Genomic DNA, 17,412 nt, shown 5'->3' with positions numbered 1-17,412 from the left:
GAGGCAAAAGCATTATTTTGAGCAAAAGAAGAGCAGCAGCAGCAGCAATATTTTGGTTCTTAAACCGATTTCCTGCCTATCTATTATCCTGATTAAAGTTGATGTCGAGTTCATTAACAAAAGAAATGTCATTATAATTTTTGTTAAAAAGTAAGATTAGGACATTAAGATTAATTTTTTTATCTCTCTATTACTGTTCTTTTTACTGAACACACATTGATGTGAAATGATTTTACACGATTAGCAGCATTGAGATCAAAGTATTCATTTATAATTGAATTGGAACTTTTATCCTGCTCGCAAAGTAATTATTTTACAGCATCAATGTTTTGGAATTTTAGTCCATGAAATTGGGTAAGCAAGAATCAATATCATAAGAGGATAGCTTCATTCCTCTTCAGTAGAGATTAATGGGAAAGTCACGTTTGTCATAATTTCGGGTGCCAAACAAAATAAATAACTTTTGTTGTGTCTTTTCACATATTTACTCTCACAACAAAAAGTCGTTATTGTATAGATTTAGTGAATTTACCATCAACCGCAAGGGGTAAGATGAATTAATAAGGTATTTGAGATTTAGTATTCTTTCAAGATGTGCCAGTGTAATCAATCAAGTAAAGTTAATACGGTTGCAATTTGAACTTCACGTGAAGTAGTTTCTGCCGAAGCCCCAAGGGTGTTTTGTGTGGACAACTAATTTTCATCGTGCAGAAATCGATGATAGTTCAATGCAAGAAAAATAATTCATGTATTTTCTTTTAAGACAGAGAAAAATGTGCAATTGTTCATGACAAATAATTAAATTTTGAATAATGAAAAATCAAAATTGTGCTTTGCTAGAAAAAGACCACGCATGGACTCGTGTTTTGTTAGAAAACTAGGTATTTCAACATCAGAAAAGTTTTTGAGATTGTTTTTTCTGTTTTTTTGGTAAAGAAAGTTTTTGAGATTTTTTTTTTTTTTTTGATACCCAGGGAACCCCGTATAGCCGGCAGCCGGCGGGTAAACCCTGGAGCGACGCTAGAAAGTTTTTGAGATTGTTCATCTTTTATAATGTGAAAAAAGATGAAAGAGAAGTAAATGTTTATCATTGTCCATGCCCCCAACGAAAAAGTAAAAGATAAGACAGAGAGATTGGAATGGGGAAAAAGAATACAGTGTCACCACCTAAAAGAAGTGAAATGCTCATACCACAAAAAAGAAGTGGAATGCATTTCCTTATTTATTGAACAGACAAAGTTAGCCGCTTTTGATGTCTTTACATGGTCGTCCATATTGAAGGAGAAATCTATAATCATATTATATCTTAAACATATGTGAGTTTTTAGCACTGCAACTGCCATCTAAAAACCTACATTGATCTCATATTCACCAATAAAGCAGAAAAGAAAGATGTTAAAATCATAAGGATACTAGTAATATACATATGTGAAAAAAGCCAACAAAACACTCAAGCATTGGAATTTTTTATGAAAATACGCACGCGCTCTAAGTTCACGAAGAAAAATCACCATTTATCCTTTGTTTGAATGCTCACAAGAAAAGTCTTGATCAAAAGAAAAAGGAGAAAAATTTGACGAAACAAGCACTCTAGTGGACAAAAATTATTTTACTTCGATTTGTCTAACCTTTGGTGTGCATCCCTTGAAAGATTGATCTTCTTTTTTTTTTTAAATCTTTTTGGTAAGTGAACATCTTGGTATTCCTAGACTTCATTGTTTTCTCTCTCCAATAGCTCATTGTTACTTTGATTCACAAAACACCTTTGATGTTCTCGACAGTGACCCATTCACCCATGGCCGTTGGAGAGATTGTTTTGGGTTCCTTCTTGGCTTCCTTCTTTCAGGTTCTATTCGACAAGTTGTCTTCTCTCACATTGGGCTATGCGCAACAAGAAGGATTCAACACTACCTTGCTTGAGGAGTGAAAGGGAATGTTGTTGACAATCAATGCAGTGCTGGTTGACGCAGAGGACAAGCAACTCAGTAACAACCCTCTAGTGAAGCTATGGTTGGACGATGTTAGGGACTTGACCTATGACATGGAAGACTTGCTTGATGAGTTGGTGATCAAAATCACCCAAGTTGAGTCAGAGGCAAAATCTAGCACAAGCAAAGGTCTAGAGAAATGGAAGCCCTCTTTCTTTGGCCAAGATAGATCCTCCAGATTGAATCCAAACTTGCACTTGCTTGTGTCAGAAACCAAGGTACAAGAGGTCAATGGCAGGTTGAAAGCAATTGTCACCAGGAAGGCTCATCTAAGCTTGAGAGAGAATGTTGTAGACAAATCCAACTATACCAACAAAAGGGATCCCACCACTTCTTTGTCGGAGCCTCAGTTTTTCGGTAGGGAGAAGGAAGAAGCACAGATAGTCAAACTATTGATAAGTGAGGTAGAAAATTCCAATGCCATGCTAAGCATAGTCCCCATAGTTGGGATGGGCGGTATTGGAAAGACAGCCTTGGCTCAACGAGTATATAATGATGCCAAAGTGAATGGCTGTTTTGAGAAGAGAGCATGGGTTTGTGTCTCAGATGTTTTTAATGTCCTTGACATAACAAAGACTACTTTGCGGTCAATCACGGGGTTGTCCAATGAGGGTGAAGATCTTAATGAGCTTCAAGTTAAGTTGAAGGATAGTCTATCTGGGAAGAAGTTTCTTGTGGTTTTAGACGATATCTGGAATGAAAAGTATGAAAAATGGACTGCCCTCTTAAAGCCATTTGAAGCGGGAGCTAAGGGAAGCAAGATCATCATCACAACTCGCAACCTTCATGTTGCCTCTATAACAAGAGCTTCGCCATATCCTTTGAGAGAATTGTCCTTTGATGATTGTGTAAGCTTATTAGCCTTTCATGCTCTTGGAGCAACAAATTTTGAGAGCCACCCGGCTTTTAAAATAATAGGGAAGAAGATAGCTAAAAGATGTAAAGGTTTACCTTTGGCGGCAAAGATGGTGGGCGGTGTCCTACGTACAAAAAGTAATCTTGATGAATGGGAAGATACCTTAAAGAACAAAATATGGGATATTCCGATGGTAGAGAATGATGAGGTTCTCCTAGTTTTAAAATTGAGTTATGTCCATCTTCCTTCCTATTTGAAGAGATGTTTTGCGTATTGTGCGGTATTTCCCAAGGATTAAGAAATTGAGAGGGATGAGTTGGTACACTTATGGATAGCAAGGGGATTTTTAGATGGGCAAAAAGCAAATGAGAATATCTTGAAATTGGGACGGAAGCACTTTGATGAGTTAGTATCCAGGTCATTTCTTCAACAATCGAGTATCGACGCATCTAAGTTTTCAATGCATGATCTTTTGAATGATCTAGCAAAGTCAATTTTGGGTGGGACTTGCTTTAGCTGGGGGGAGGGGGGTCTCAGGTGGCAAGTAATGAACATGATGTATCATCTCTTGAAAAAACTCGCTATGCATCATTCATCCCATCGTGGTATGTTACATCAAAATGCTTGAAACCATATCAAGGAATGAAGGCACTAAGAAGTTTAATTCTAGTGCGTGATGGATCTAGTGTGGGCTCTTTCTCTATTTCCAACAAGGTGCTACATGACTTGCTAACAAACTTGAAGTACTTGAGAGTATTCTCGTTATGTCGTTGTCAGATCGTAGAGGTACCGAATTGTGTTGGTGATTTAAAACACCTTCGATATCTCAATTTCTCGTACACTAATATCGAGAGGCTACCTGAGTCAATCGACGCCTTGTGCAAATTACAAGCTCTGATTTTAAGAGGTTGTCAAATGCTTTCACAGTTGCCTCAATGTATCACAAAGTTAGTTAGCTTACAATTTCTTGATATTAGAGATACATGGAGTCTAAAAGAGATACCGTTGGGTATCGGTAATTTAAAGAATCTTATTATCTTGTCCAAGTTTGTGGTAGGACTAGAGAAAGGGTCGCAGTTGAAAGAGTTAAAGAACTTGCCACATCTTGAAGGAGAATTATTCATATCAGAATTGCAAAAGGTGGAAAAAGTTATAGATGCAGTTGATGCTAATTTGCTTTGAAAGCTAGGCCTTACCAACTTATCCTTGCATTGGGGTGAACATTTGGGAGATCTCCATAATCATGAGCGCGAAGCACAGGTGCTTGACTCTTTGCGACCTCACACTAATCTTGAAAATCTTGCTATTTTGAACTATCGTGGTGCAATATTCCCATCATGGTTAGATTGTACATCCTATTCTAAAATAGTGTCTTTATGCTTGTGGGACTGTCCTAATGTTATGTCACTTTGTCTATGATTGGACAACTACCTTCACTTAAGGAATTATCTCTTAAAGGTCTACATGCAATAAGAATGATAGGCTTTGAATTTTACGGAGGTAAAAGGCCTTTTCCATCCTTAACCACTTTGAAGTTCGACGAGATGTTGGCATGGAAGGATTGGTCTCCTTATGCTGGGCGCTCAAAAGAAGAAGTCTCATTCTCTTGTCTTAAGCATCTTGTTGTTCGGGGCTGTCCTTCGTTGGTCGGGACATTGCCTTGTCAACTTGATCATCTCACAAAGCTTGAAATTCATTCATGTCAGCAGTTGGAAAACTTAACCAATGATGTTTGTCTTCCATCTCTCCATGAGTTGTTCCTTGAGGATTGTAACAAGGAGATCATGAAGAGCTTGATCAACCAAACTTCTTTGACCATTCTTACAATTAAGAATCTTGTTGAGCTTGTTTGCTTTGATCATGGGTTTATGAGCCACTTGATCAAGCTAAAGGAGCTTCATATAGGCGGGTGTGACCAGTTAAAATACTTGTGGCAAGATGGAAATGAAATGCTAAATCTTACTTGCCTCCAAGAATTAACCATTGTAAGCTGTCCTCAGTTCACATCATTCGTGGCAGGAGAAACAGAAATAGAGCTACTATGCAACCTTGAAAAGATGGAATTGAGTAATTGCACCAGTTTAGAAAAGCTTCCAAGCAAGATGTACACAGTCACTTATTTGTCTATTAGACAGTGTCCAAAACTCATAAGACCAACCATTTCTTCATATGACCCGAACAACAACAACTCGATGTCTTAACTTCAATCTTCATGTACAAGTAAATGTGATTCTCTAACATTTGGTCCCTCTGCCAAGGGTAGACTTGCTACTATGAAGAAATTTGTTATTCAAAACTATGAGCGAGTGGAATCACTGGAAGAAATCACCATAGAATCACTCAAAGATATGGGAATTTACAATTGTCATATAGAGGACTTTCCTCCCCTTCCCCTCATCCTATCGAACCTTAGACTTTCGAGATGTCCGAAGATAAAGTCTATCGCTAGTATCACCAGTTGTAACAATCTCACTTCTTTGGCTATAATTGAGTGCGGGGCATCGGAAATAATAGATTCTCTTCCCCTTCCCATCACCCTGTCGTATGTCTCTCTCTATGACTGTCCGAAGATAAAGTCTCTACCAAAGTGGCGTCATCTTACATCCCTCCGAAACATAAGCATTGTGCGTTGCCAAAATATCCAATGCTTTCCTGAAGGAGGTTTACCTCCCAATTTGCAATGGTTTCAGATTTGGGGGTGCGAGAATATGAAACAGCCAGTGAGAGAATGGGGCTTACCCCTACTCACATCCTTCACGGAGCTGACAATTGACGGAAGTAGCATGGGAGGGGAGGGAGAGAAGGTGTCATTTCCTTTGGAGGACGAGGATGAAGAGGATGCTTGCAGTCTTCTCTTTCCTTCCTCTCTTACCACTCTTTACATTGGCCCTATGAGGAACGTGGAAAGACTATCAGATGGCCTTTGCAACCATCTCTCCTCTCTCCAGTGTTTAGGGATTGAAAATTGCCCGAAGTTGAGGGACTTGCCAGAGGATGGCCTCCCTCCCTCCCTCCAACGATTTTTTTATAGATGAATGTGATATTCTGAAAGATCGATGCTCAAACACACCGGCGACTATTGGCCCCTCATCCAAGAGATCCCTTCCATCGAGATTGATCAGGTTCAAATTCAATAAATTGATTCGTCCCGGTACGGTCAGGCTTTCTAGGGTTCGGGTAAGTTTTTGGTTTCGAAGGCATCAATTTCCCATTCTGTTTCCTCAATTCGTTGTGTGATGCAAAATGATTTTCCCTTTATGTAGATGTCTCACATAAATTTCTGGGAAAATCCAAGAAATCCCTGACATGCGCATTGATTGGGTTCAAATCTAATGAAGCGAAATTGATCCACTTTCGCTTTCATTTGCTAACTGCCGCGATTCATCCTTCAATGTGCAGTCAGTTTTCCAGGGTCCAGGTAAGCTTTGCGGTCTTGAATGCATCAATTTCGCTTATGTTCTTCAATTCGATGCTTTGTGCGAATTAATTTTTTTCCATGGAGAAGTGTCGCATAGAATTTCCAGAAACCATTGTATCGTGAAATACAACTAAAATTCAGGGCTGAAAGAATGATATTTAGTTGCCTGAATCCCAGCAAGAGCTTCCTTTAGTCTCCAATTGCGTTGCTTGAGGAAGTTGATGATATCCTCGTATGCCACTGCTGCATCCATCTTATCTATTGCCTTGGGTGTGTCTTTTGACTAGTAAGTAATTCAGCATTCTCTGTAGGCGACCGTCTCCCCTGTTTCATTTCTGGCCTCAATCCCAACGACGGCATGTTATGTAAGACCCCGTCTCAGTTAATATTCACGAAACCTAGCTCAGGTTTACTCCACTCAGCTTACATTTTTATCGGCAACACACTCCAAATATACCAACAGGTCTAGGCAATCATTCTTAGGAGTTATCAGCCCGTACCAATCATTCAATTCCATGACCTCACTTTTGTAGAATATCAACCCGTGCCAACAAGTCACCGTCACCCGTGATTGGTGGTCTCATGTACTTGTAAGTTAACATAATCACAAGAATTTTTCAGTAAAAAAAAAAAAAATTAATAAGAGGGTATCCCGGTTCATTTTAGTTGCTGTCAATTGGGTATGCATATAGTTTTGTTCTGATCACTCTAAGTAGGAAAGTTGATTTTTATTCAGGACTAATTTATAGTCCTGTTACAAATTTTTGGATGATAAATATGGGGAATGTGGAAATGCTATCAACAAGGGAGGATGTAAGAAGCGTGGAGTATTCTGTTTCCTTGATCTCTACGTCTCTTTGAATGAGAACTAGGAGGAACGTGGAAAGATCATCAAGTGGTCTTTGCAGCCATCCCTTCACTCTCGAACAGCTACATTTGATAGTTTACTGGAACTTGCCAGAGGATGGCTTCGTTCCCTCCTCCAAGTATTGGACATAATTCACTGTGAATTTCTGAAAGATTGATGCTCAAAACTCAGTGGTGACTATTGACACCTCATCTGAGAAATCCCACTCATCGTAGTTGATGAAATTCAGATCCAATAAGAAGATGTCTATCCAATTTCTAATTTTTGCTCTTCAGGTAATGATTTAGACTTCTTTCTTTCTTGCACACTTATCATTTAGCTACTGCTGCTGCTCCTTTTCTAGGATCCATTACAATTTCGAATCCTCAATTCGATGCTAAATGGTTCATGTTTTTCCATGGACAAGCTTCTCCTAAATTTCCACAAACCAACAGCTGAAGGTCCAATGTTGACATTTGGGTTGCTCTATGTTGTTTAAAGAGGAAGCACGCAATGAATGGTTATAATTCTAATGTGGTACAGCAAGTCAACCAACCATTGCTTCATACAAGTGACTTATTCATCAAAACAAAAAATACTTACATAGACTTGTTTACAGTTCTGGAATTATGATGTGTGTATGTGCCTGTCCATATTTATGATATATTTTAAACTGTTTGATGGCCAAAAATTGCTTATCTTTCCACTTATGGAAATGCACTATGCTTCACGTGAGAATCATGACGAATTGTTGCTCTTATATTGTTATTTTCCCACAACTTCAGTGTTTGTTATGTTTTCTCTTCCAATTATCTTTTTTTTTTTTTTTATATCCTAGCTCACTGACCTGAATTCTCTCAACTGTGATTGTTTTGCAGAATATCCCACTGTTATCTTTATTTGGCAAAATTTCTCAGGAGGATCAAATGCAAACAGTGCCGTGGTGGGCAACTGATGTGCTCATGTTCATCTGTTGCAACTCGACAAAAGAAGAACAAAAGGCTATTTATTATCGATAGGAGTACTACTATGCTCTAAACTGTTTTTTTTTTTTTTTTTTTTGGTGACATGCTCTTGAAGATTAATCTGTATCACGGTGTCAATTACCGAGATCTATATTCATAGTCAAACGAAGAAGCTTTCTTACTTCCAACAACAGCACCTTCTGTAAAGATGCAAAAAATAGGATTTAAAACAGGTGTGATTGAGTTGGCAAATGTGACATCTAAATTTGAATGAACCCTGCAAATTATAAGCCATTGAAATCTGACTTCCTTTTCAAAGTTCACGGTTCATCTTTCTATTCATATTCCCATGTCATATCAGAGCACATTTTCTTTTCTTTGTTTTCAAGGAAAGGCAGAAAGGATCAATAAGGAAGACTATGATCTGTCCAAATTCTGGAGATATCTATATGCGAGATTCCGAAAGATCAATGCTCAAAACTCACCGGCGATTATTGGCCCCTCATCCAAGAGATCCCTCTCATCTACATTGGTGGTGTTTGGATCCAATGAATTGAAATTGATCACACCGGAGGCAAGACAAAAGATTTATCTCCGCTAACTGCTTTTCCTTATTTAGGTAATTCTTATAAGTTCTTTCATTCTTTCGCTTCCATTTGCTATCTGCCGCAATTCGTTGTTCCACCTAAAGTCAGCTTTCTGGGGTTGGGGTCAACTTTTTTGGTTTGAAGGTATCAATTTCTATTCTGTTCTTCAGTTTGATGCTTAATACGGATTGATTTTTTCCCGTGGAGATGTTTCTCATAGAATTTCCAGAAACCAGCCACTGAAGGTCAGAGACTAACATTTGGGTGTGTCGTGTGTGTCCTCGATGGGGTCTTTTCTTTTTAGGCCAGCAACTCACGGTTGAAATAAGCCAAATGTGGTAAGAAGGATGGGGGATATAGATGTAGATCCCAGTTTTGGCAAAGCAACCTAATGGGCACAAGCATTTGGTTTTCGCGAAATACAACTAAAATTTGGAGCTACAAAATGATCTTTAGCTTCTTGAATCCCATCAGGCACGTCCTTTAGTCTTTGATTGCACTGTTTAGGAAAATTGATAATATCCTTGTATACCACAGCTGCATTCAGCTCCACTACTACCTTGATTAAGCTTTTTCTTTAGCTACTGCAGTGCTCTTTTGAATAGCAAGTAATTCAGCCTCCTTTGCAGATCTAGCTTGCACTACCACACCCCTGCAGGCAATCATCTCCCCTGTTTCGTTTCTGGCCATAATCTTAATGAAAGCATGTTTAGTTCCTCCAACGTAAGAGCCATCACAGTTAATATTCACAAAACCTAGCTCAGGTTTACTCTACACACCTTGCCTTTCGTCCACCCAATCATGACCCAGCTCTCCTACATTTTTACAGGAAACGCAGTATGAAAGTGCTTTTCTAATCTGTATGAGTGACAGTTTCAAGATCAAGCGATTTATGGTCGAAGATTACTGCATTTCTAGCATTCCAGATATACCAACTGGTGTAGGCAATCATTCTTAAGCGTTATCAGCCTGTACCAAGTCATTCGAATCTTCTAGCCTCACATTTGTAGAATATCGACCCATACCAATAAGTCACCATCGCCAGTGATTAGCAGTCTCCCATACTTGTTAGTTAACATAGCCATAAGGGTTTTTTAGCAAAAGGAAAAACCATTCAAAAGGGTCACTGATTCTTGACAATAATAAAGCAAAGTATCCCGGTTCTTGTCTTGTTTGCTCATTTTTGGTTGCTTTTGGGTAGGTATGCATATAATTTTGTTTGTCGGATCACTCTTATAGTTGTTCATTAAGCATGAAAGGCAACTGTTATTCAGGACTAATTGATCATCCCATTCCAGATTTTTGGATGAGAAATATGGGGAATGTGGAAAGACCATCAGCAGTGGAGGATGTATGATGCATGGAGTCTTCTGTTTCCTTCCTCTCTAACCTCTCTTTGGATGAGAAATATGAGGAGTGGAAAGACTATCAAGTGGTGTTCACGGTCATCTCTCCTCCCTCAAACAGTTATATTTTCTATGTTGCTCGAAGTTTGGGTACTTGCCAGAGGATGGCTTCCCTCCCTCCCTCCCTCAACGTATTCCACATAATTCAATGTGAGATTTTGAAGGATGGATCCTCTTTTGCGGGCAACTACTGGCACCTCATCCAAGAAATCCCACTCATTGTGATTAATCTAGTTCGGATCCAACAGGAAGATTTCTCTCCACTGTCTTAAAGTTTTGCTCTTCAGGTAATGATTCGGACTTCTTTCTTTCACACTTGTCATTTAGCTACTGCTGCTCCAGGATTCATTTTCATTCTGCTTCCTCAACTCAATGCTAAAATGTTCATGTTTTTCCATGGACGTGCTTCACATAAATTTCCACAAACCAGCTGCTGAATGTCCAACGTTGACATTTGGGTTCCCCTGTTTTGTTTACTGAGGAAGTACACGAGGAAATGGTTATAATGCTAACGTGGTACAGCCAATGACAATTCCTCGAATAAATAAAACCTACATGGACTTGCTCATGGTGCTGGAATTATGATGCATCAAATGTGCCTGTCTATATTGATTATATATCTAGAATTTTGTGTGATGGCCAAAAATTGCTTATCTCTGCACTTGGATGACACATAAAGAATTTGCAAATGGAAATGCACCATGCATTGCATGAGAATTATGAAAAAATTTCGCTCTCATATCGATATCGTTCTGCAATTTCAGCATTTGCTGTATTTTCTCTTCCAAATATCTGTTTCTTATGCCCTAACTCACTGACCCGAATTCTCTTGACTGTGCTTGTCTTGCAGAATATCCCACTGTCATCTATCTGGCAAAATCTCTTGGGTTGATCAAATGCATATACTGTTGAGGTAGGCAACTGATGTACTTATGTTCATCTTTTGCAACCTGACAAAAGATAAAAAAAAGCTATTAATTTTGGTAGGTGCATCGATATGCTTTAATTTTTTTTCTTTTTGTGACAAGGTCTAAATAAGATTAATCTTTATCATGATGTTGATTATCAAGGTCTATATTCAAAGTCAAATTAAGAAGCTTTATTACTTTGAATAACAGCTATTGTAAAGATGCAAAAATGGGATCTAAAACGGGTTCTCAACTTGGCAAATATGACAACTAAATTTCAATGAACCTGCAGATTATAATCTATTTAAATCTGACTTTCTCATTAAAGTTCACAATTCATCTTTCTTCTATTTAAATCTTATACCATCTCAGAGAACATTTTAATTTTCTTTGTTGTAAAGGAAAGGTGGGTAGGAGTAATCAGGGAGACTATACTTTGTTGCTTTGTTGAGTAATCCTAAAAGTCTCACGTCTGCCACGAAGTATTGTGATTTAAAATTGCAAGAAGGTCGTCATTCAATACCACTCGCAACCCAGTTATCTTGGGTAGGCAAGTCTCATCATTATCCTACTAAGCTGCCAGAGCTCCAGTTAATCTTCACAAAACCTATTTCAGGTTACTCTACAGACCCTGCCTTTCGTCCACCCAATCATGACAGTGATTTATGTAGGGCAGTTCCAGGATCAAGTGATTTATGTTTAATGTTTACTGCATTTCGAGCGTTCCAGATATACCAACAGGCGTAGGCTATCATTCTTAAGAGTTATCAGCTCGTACCAAGTTATTCAATCTCCTGACCTCACATTTGTAAAATATCAGCCCGTACGAATAAGTCTCTATCACCAGTGATTAGTGGTCTCCCATACTTGTTTGTTAACATAATCATAATAGTTTTCCAGCAATCAAAATATATATCGGCAGGGTATCCCAGTACACTTTTTGTTGCAGTCAATTAGGTGTGTATATAATTTTGTTCTGATCACTCTTGTAGTTGTTCACTGTGCATGAAAGACAATTTTTATTCAGGACTAATTGCTCGTCCTGTTTCAGACTTTTGGATGAGAAATGTGAGGACTGTGGAAAGACTGTCAATGGTGGAGGATGTAAGAAGCATGGACCATTCTGTTTCCCTTGTCTCTAATTTCTCCTTGGATGAGAAACATGAGGAACATGGAAAAATTAACAAGTGGTCTACCTCTCCTCTCTCAAATAGCTATCTTTGGTAGGTTTTATTGGTACTTGCCAGAGGATGGCTTCACTCCCTACTCCAAGTATTCGGCATAATGCAATGTGAAATTCTGAAAGATTGATGCTCAAAACTCAATAGTGGTGATTGTTGGCACACCATCCAAGAAATCCCACTCGTTGTAATTGATTGAGTTCGGATTCAATAAGAAGATTTCTCTACAATGTCTAATTTTTATTCTTCAGGTAATGCTTTGGACTTCTTTCTTCTTCCGCACTTGTCATTTAGCTACTGCTTCTGCTCCAGGATCCATTTCTGTTACAAATCCTCAACTTAATGCTAAAAAGTTCACGTTTTTCCATGCACAAGCTTCACATAATTTACCACAAAGCAGCTAGACATTTGGGTTGCTCTGTTTTGTTTGATTAGGAAGTGCACGATGGAATGGTTATAATGCTAATGGAGGTACAGCTAGTCCACCATTTTTTCATACGAGTGACTATTCCTCAAAACAAATAATACTCATATGGACTTGCTCACAGTTCTGGAATTGTGATGCGTGGATGTGCCTATCTGGATTGATGATATATCTTGAACTTTGTTTGGTGCCCAAATACGGCTCATCTTTCCACTTATGGAAATGCACTATGCTTCGTGTGAGAATCATGAAGAATTGTTGCTTATACCAATATTTTTCTGCCTTTCAGCATTTGTTGTATTTTCTCTTCTAAATATCTTTTTTTTTTTTTTTAATGCCCTAACTCAGTGACCTGAATCCTCTCAACTGTGCTTGTTTTGCATAATATCTCGCTGTCTTCTTTATTTGGCAAACTCTCTCAGAAGGATCAAATGCAAACACTGTTCAGGTAGGTAAATGATGTGCTTATGTTCATCTTTGATATAACATTGTGAGAAGACCGTTATCCACTACTACTCACAACCATTTATATATGGTAGGCAAGTTTTGTTACTCTGACCCTACCAAGCTGCCAGAGCTCCCATCACGGATAAGACAAGATTCATGCGCCATCATCGCTAGGGGGTTATCCTTGTGTCCTCGCGTTCGTGAAATATCAGCTTGTGCCAATAGGCCACAATCACTGGTGATCAGCGATCCCCCATAGTTTTGCATTAACATTATCATTAGGGTCATTCAGGAAAAACAAAATCATCAAAACAATCACATTTTTTAGGCTTACAATGGGAAGTACCCTGGTATGTCTTGTAGATTTTTGGTTGAAGTTGGGTGAGTATGTGTATAATGTGTGTCTAATTACTCTTGTAATTGTTTATTTCACACGACAAAGTAATTTTTACTGTGGGCTACTTGATTTTCTCATCCCATGATTTCTTTTTGTTCCCATTTTCATCTCACACGCCATATATTAATCTTTTAGTTGAACTTGAAGAGTACGATATAGTGATTGTGATTCTATTGAGATAATTATATTGACGATTGCGAGCGACGAAAGTTACGATTGTGATCGACGAAAGTTGGGGCATTAAAGAAATGTCTAGGGCCTTAGTGAGGTGAACTCCGATTAACATTAAAAAAAAAATTGTTCCTTTTGTTTTTTTATCCGTTTCACTTTTTATTTGCATAAAAAGCAATTTTTTCTCAACAATTTATAAGAATTTAAGACATCTTCAAAACACCTATCTTCATCTGGTCAACCCGAGTTAGATGCCTTTATACGAAGTGTTACGAATCTTCTTGTTTTTTGTTTACAATATATGTTAATACTTCACATGATTGAGTTGAACAAGGAATGTTTCAAGAATACCTAAATATTTGTCGTTGATGAATTAGATTTATTGATTTTTTGAATAGCATCGTGTGATATACTAATTTATAGATGTAAATCAATGATATAATCATGTATATAAGTCGGGGATATAATTTGTTAAGGTTAAAATAACTTTTGAAAAATTTCCCCTTGTCAAAAAAAGAAAATAAAATAAAAGGCTTTTCCGAAACTTCAAAAATTGTGGATGCCAAAAGATAATGTCAAGTCAACTTTCATTATCCATAGTATGATATTGTTTTTCTTCTCTTCTCCAAAAATATTGATATAGGCATAAGAGGATGGATTTCTTTTCTCTTCGCCAAAAATATTGATATAGCACAAGAGGGATCCATCGTAGTCGATGATTCTTAATATTTAAAGTAGACTCCAAATAAGAAAAAGCTAGTAATATGACATTTCGCACGTAGAGCGTGATATTGATACCTCAGAGTTTATATATTTCCCTTAATAGAATGCCTAGTTTAATACCAAAGAGAAAAAAAAAAAAAAAAAAAAAACAAAAAGAATTCCTAGTTAGTTCCTCGAAACAAGCCCCTTCTTCAAATTCTATAGTGTGAAATAAAATTTAATAAAAAAAGGAAGATTTTATACATATATTTTTGAAAGGTTTCAGGTGCTCAAATGCTAAATGCGGATTCAACTTGAATTTAACAATTGCAATAGTATTAAGCCCTAACACCATGCTGCAAAGGCATTGAATGGACCATCGTTGGCATGTTGGGCCTAGAAAGATAGATAGCCCCAACTCTTGGGCCTTGATCCAAAAATGGATCCAATTGTACTCGGACTTGATGTACAATTCGGGTAATAAGGTAAAGAAGGTTGTTCGGCTGGGACAACACTCACTAATTGTAGAACTTTTGAATGGGCGAGCCTAGACGGACTAAGTCGGATGTCAACCATCAAAATTCTTACCCATTCCGCCCTAAGATTTTGGAAATTATTATACTTTCTTCTTATAAATAACAGCATAGGGGCGAGCTAGTGCCCATGAAGAAAGTTGCTTGCCCAGACTCGCTCAAGTCGTGCATTCGGCAAACAATAAAACAATGTCGAGCGAGTCTTGGTAGCTCAGAGCTCTAAGAGAAGAGTCATGGCCCTAGGCTTGCCCAATTGTTTTCCCTTATTTGGGCTAGGTTGAGCTAAGCTCGATGAACGATTCTTTTTTTGCTCTCGAGCCTACTCAGATGAACAAGTATGTTTTGCATTCGAATATAGTGCGGGCTATTCGAAATATCTAGTTTCGTCTTAAGAAAAAAATGATAGATAATATACTTGATATCAACGTGGGCTCACATGAGCTCGAAATTTATGGTCTAATTACGTGCGAAAACACACAATCAGGTATGGAGAACAATGAGTTATTACAATGGCTCTCTTTAGATTTAGTTAATGACAGGCTTCGTAATCTTTATAACTCCCTCTCCTTCCATATTCTAGCGTGATAACGATGAGTCATCATCATCACCTAACAACAATTTATGGGACCATACGGTGAGTCGACCAAAAGACAACTTCTGTCGAAGGATTCAGTGCAAAACAAAAGCCGCAGGAAGATGGTGGAAGAAGAATTTTTAGCGAGGGAGAGCACTGAGTTCGGCAGAGCTCCAGCTCAGTTTCTGACGTCTCTCGGCCTTTGCTCCCACGACAACGGCTCCTTCTACTCGGCTCCTCGCCGTTCGATCGCTTACCAGAGGAGAGGCTTCTTCATCGACTTTCTTCCTTCTCGGTTTCTGTTGATGTCCTGGACCTAGGTTGTTGCTGATGGTAATGACTGATGCGAATCGCTGCTTGAAGATGGCGTATATTAGTTCTTTAACGGGGAGGCGTTTTAACTGTTCGACAGAATGCCTGACTCAGTCATAGATAGTTAATTCCTATTGCATTCTGCTTACCAACGTTTTGATGTCCCATTGAAGTTGCACTGCTCGTCTCTTACTGCATTTCCCGTATAAAGTTGATAGAAATGCGATTATGTGTGCTTTTAGTATGTCAAATGCGGGTCACGTGTTTTTGATGTTCTCTGTTCATGCGTGCATTTGCTGTATTAACTTACGTTGAAGATGTACATGGTATTACTCCTCTATGCTGCTGGACATGAGAAGTTCTGGTACGGATGACCTACGTATGACTTTATATACATAGTCCTTGAGGTGCATAAATATGCATAGTGAGATGGGCATGTGTGGATATTGATGGCTCATCAAATTGCCATCGTTCACATGGGGATTGTGAGGATTTCAATATCATTTTGGTAGTGTTCTAGTTGTGTGAACATATAGAGAGATGCCGCATTGATGTTACATTTGTTTTCCATCAAATTGGGGCAATTTAAGGCTTGAAACGTATAAAAAATGATGGTATTACATGTTGCCCTGATTTGAGTCAAGTAAAGCCATTAGTTGTCTGGTGTTACTTGTGCGTAATTGGACCTCCTCGGTATGTGTATCCATGTAAGAAAGTGACGTCTTTGATTCATTATGATTTCATATTGGATTGTCACATTGTGATGCTTGAAGCGTGCTTAAGTTGTCCTAGTAGCTTGCTGTCCGTATGTATTTGTGCAGTGAATTATAAACTTGCATTTGTGGCTGGTGGGGTCTTCGTTCGGTTGAAGTGGTTATTGGCGCTTTCTGTTGGGCCAATGTGGGTGCCGCTTTTCTCATATAGGACAATAGTGCATGGATGAAAGTTGCTTTCTTTGAGGTAAAGAAGTTGAGTATATCGAGCTAAATCTTCACTGCAATATGTTGACTTCTTCTCAGCTTGCCCATCATGCTTTGAGATTATAAAATATCAGCCCTCGTTTTATTGGTGGTGTAGTTGGTTGTTCATCCTTTAAAGATTAAAAAATTAAAAATAAATGCTAAGAACTTACTAGTTTCAATTAGGTAGTCAAGCCTTTAAGAATAGGTTTATTCACTGTTGGATGAGGTGGACTTCACATGGAACCCAACTTTTGACGACGCAAGTGAGAAATCGTGAATCCTAGAATTCATTCTTTATGTTGTGAATTCCCCCTCTAGATCAAGTTACACCAATCATTAGGTAATTAAAGGTAATTGGATGTGACAGTTGATCTGGCTAGTTTCGCTGGCTGCAATGGTGGCAATAGCATTGGAATGAGTCGCCTTGGCAGTGGTGCTGATGCCAACGGCATCACAGTGGCTGTGGGAATGGCGGTGCTCTCCCTTGCCCCATTCCTTCTTTTCTTTTCTTTTCTTTTTTCTTTTTCAGTTTTTTTGCTGTTTTTTCTTTTTAGCTTTTCTTTTTGTTTTTATTAAGCTTATATTTGATAAGATACATAAAAATCTAGACATAAATTCTAATAGACAAGTACCATAGAGATAAATGAATGAATAATTAAAATATGATTAAACATGAAAAAAGTGAGACGAACATTATTGTTGATTTTGAGCAAGAGAACAACAATCAATGCCGA

The 17,412-nt window shown here is 38.2% G+C and overlaps 1 protein-coding gene across 15 annotated transcripts in view; it reads left to right on the top strand.

Annotated features, from left to right (window-relative positions):
• The window catches only part of LOC104431201 (putative disease resistance RPP13-like protein 1), a 48,766-nt gene that overhangs the window by 7,865 nt on the left and 23,489 nt on the right, over positions 1-17,412 (top strand). For 2 of the 15 annotated variants that reach the window (XR_005548629.1, XR_005548628.1), the window contains exons 1-2: positions 6,545-7,405; positions 7,988-8,052. Coding sequence is in view for 1 of the 15 variants with exons in the window: in XM_039307577.1 (XP_039163511.1) it covers positions 1,934-3,142 (1,209 nt within the window). In the remaining 14 variants the exon portion in view is untranslated. The other 13 variants (XR_005548623.1, XR_005548617.1, XR_005548621.1 and 10 more) reach the window with 13 other exon arrangements.

Source organism: Eucalyptus grandis, chromosome 2 (assembly GCF_016545825.1).
Source record: "Eucalyptus grandis isolate ANBG69807.140 chromosome 2, ASM1654582v1, whole genome shotgun sequence".
In the NCBI taxonomy this organism is placed as follows: Eukaryota; Viridiplantae; Streptophyta; class Magnoliopsida; order Myrtales; family Myrtaceae; genus Eucalyptus; species Eucalyptus grandis.
This window is presented reverse-complemented; position numbering and strand designations above follow the sequence as displayed.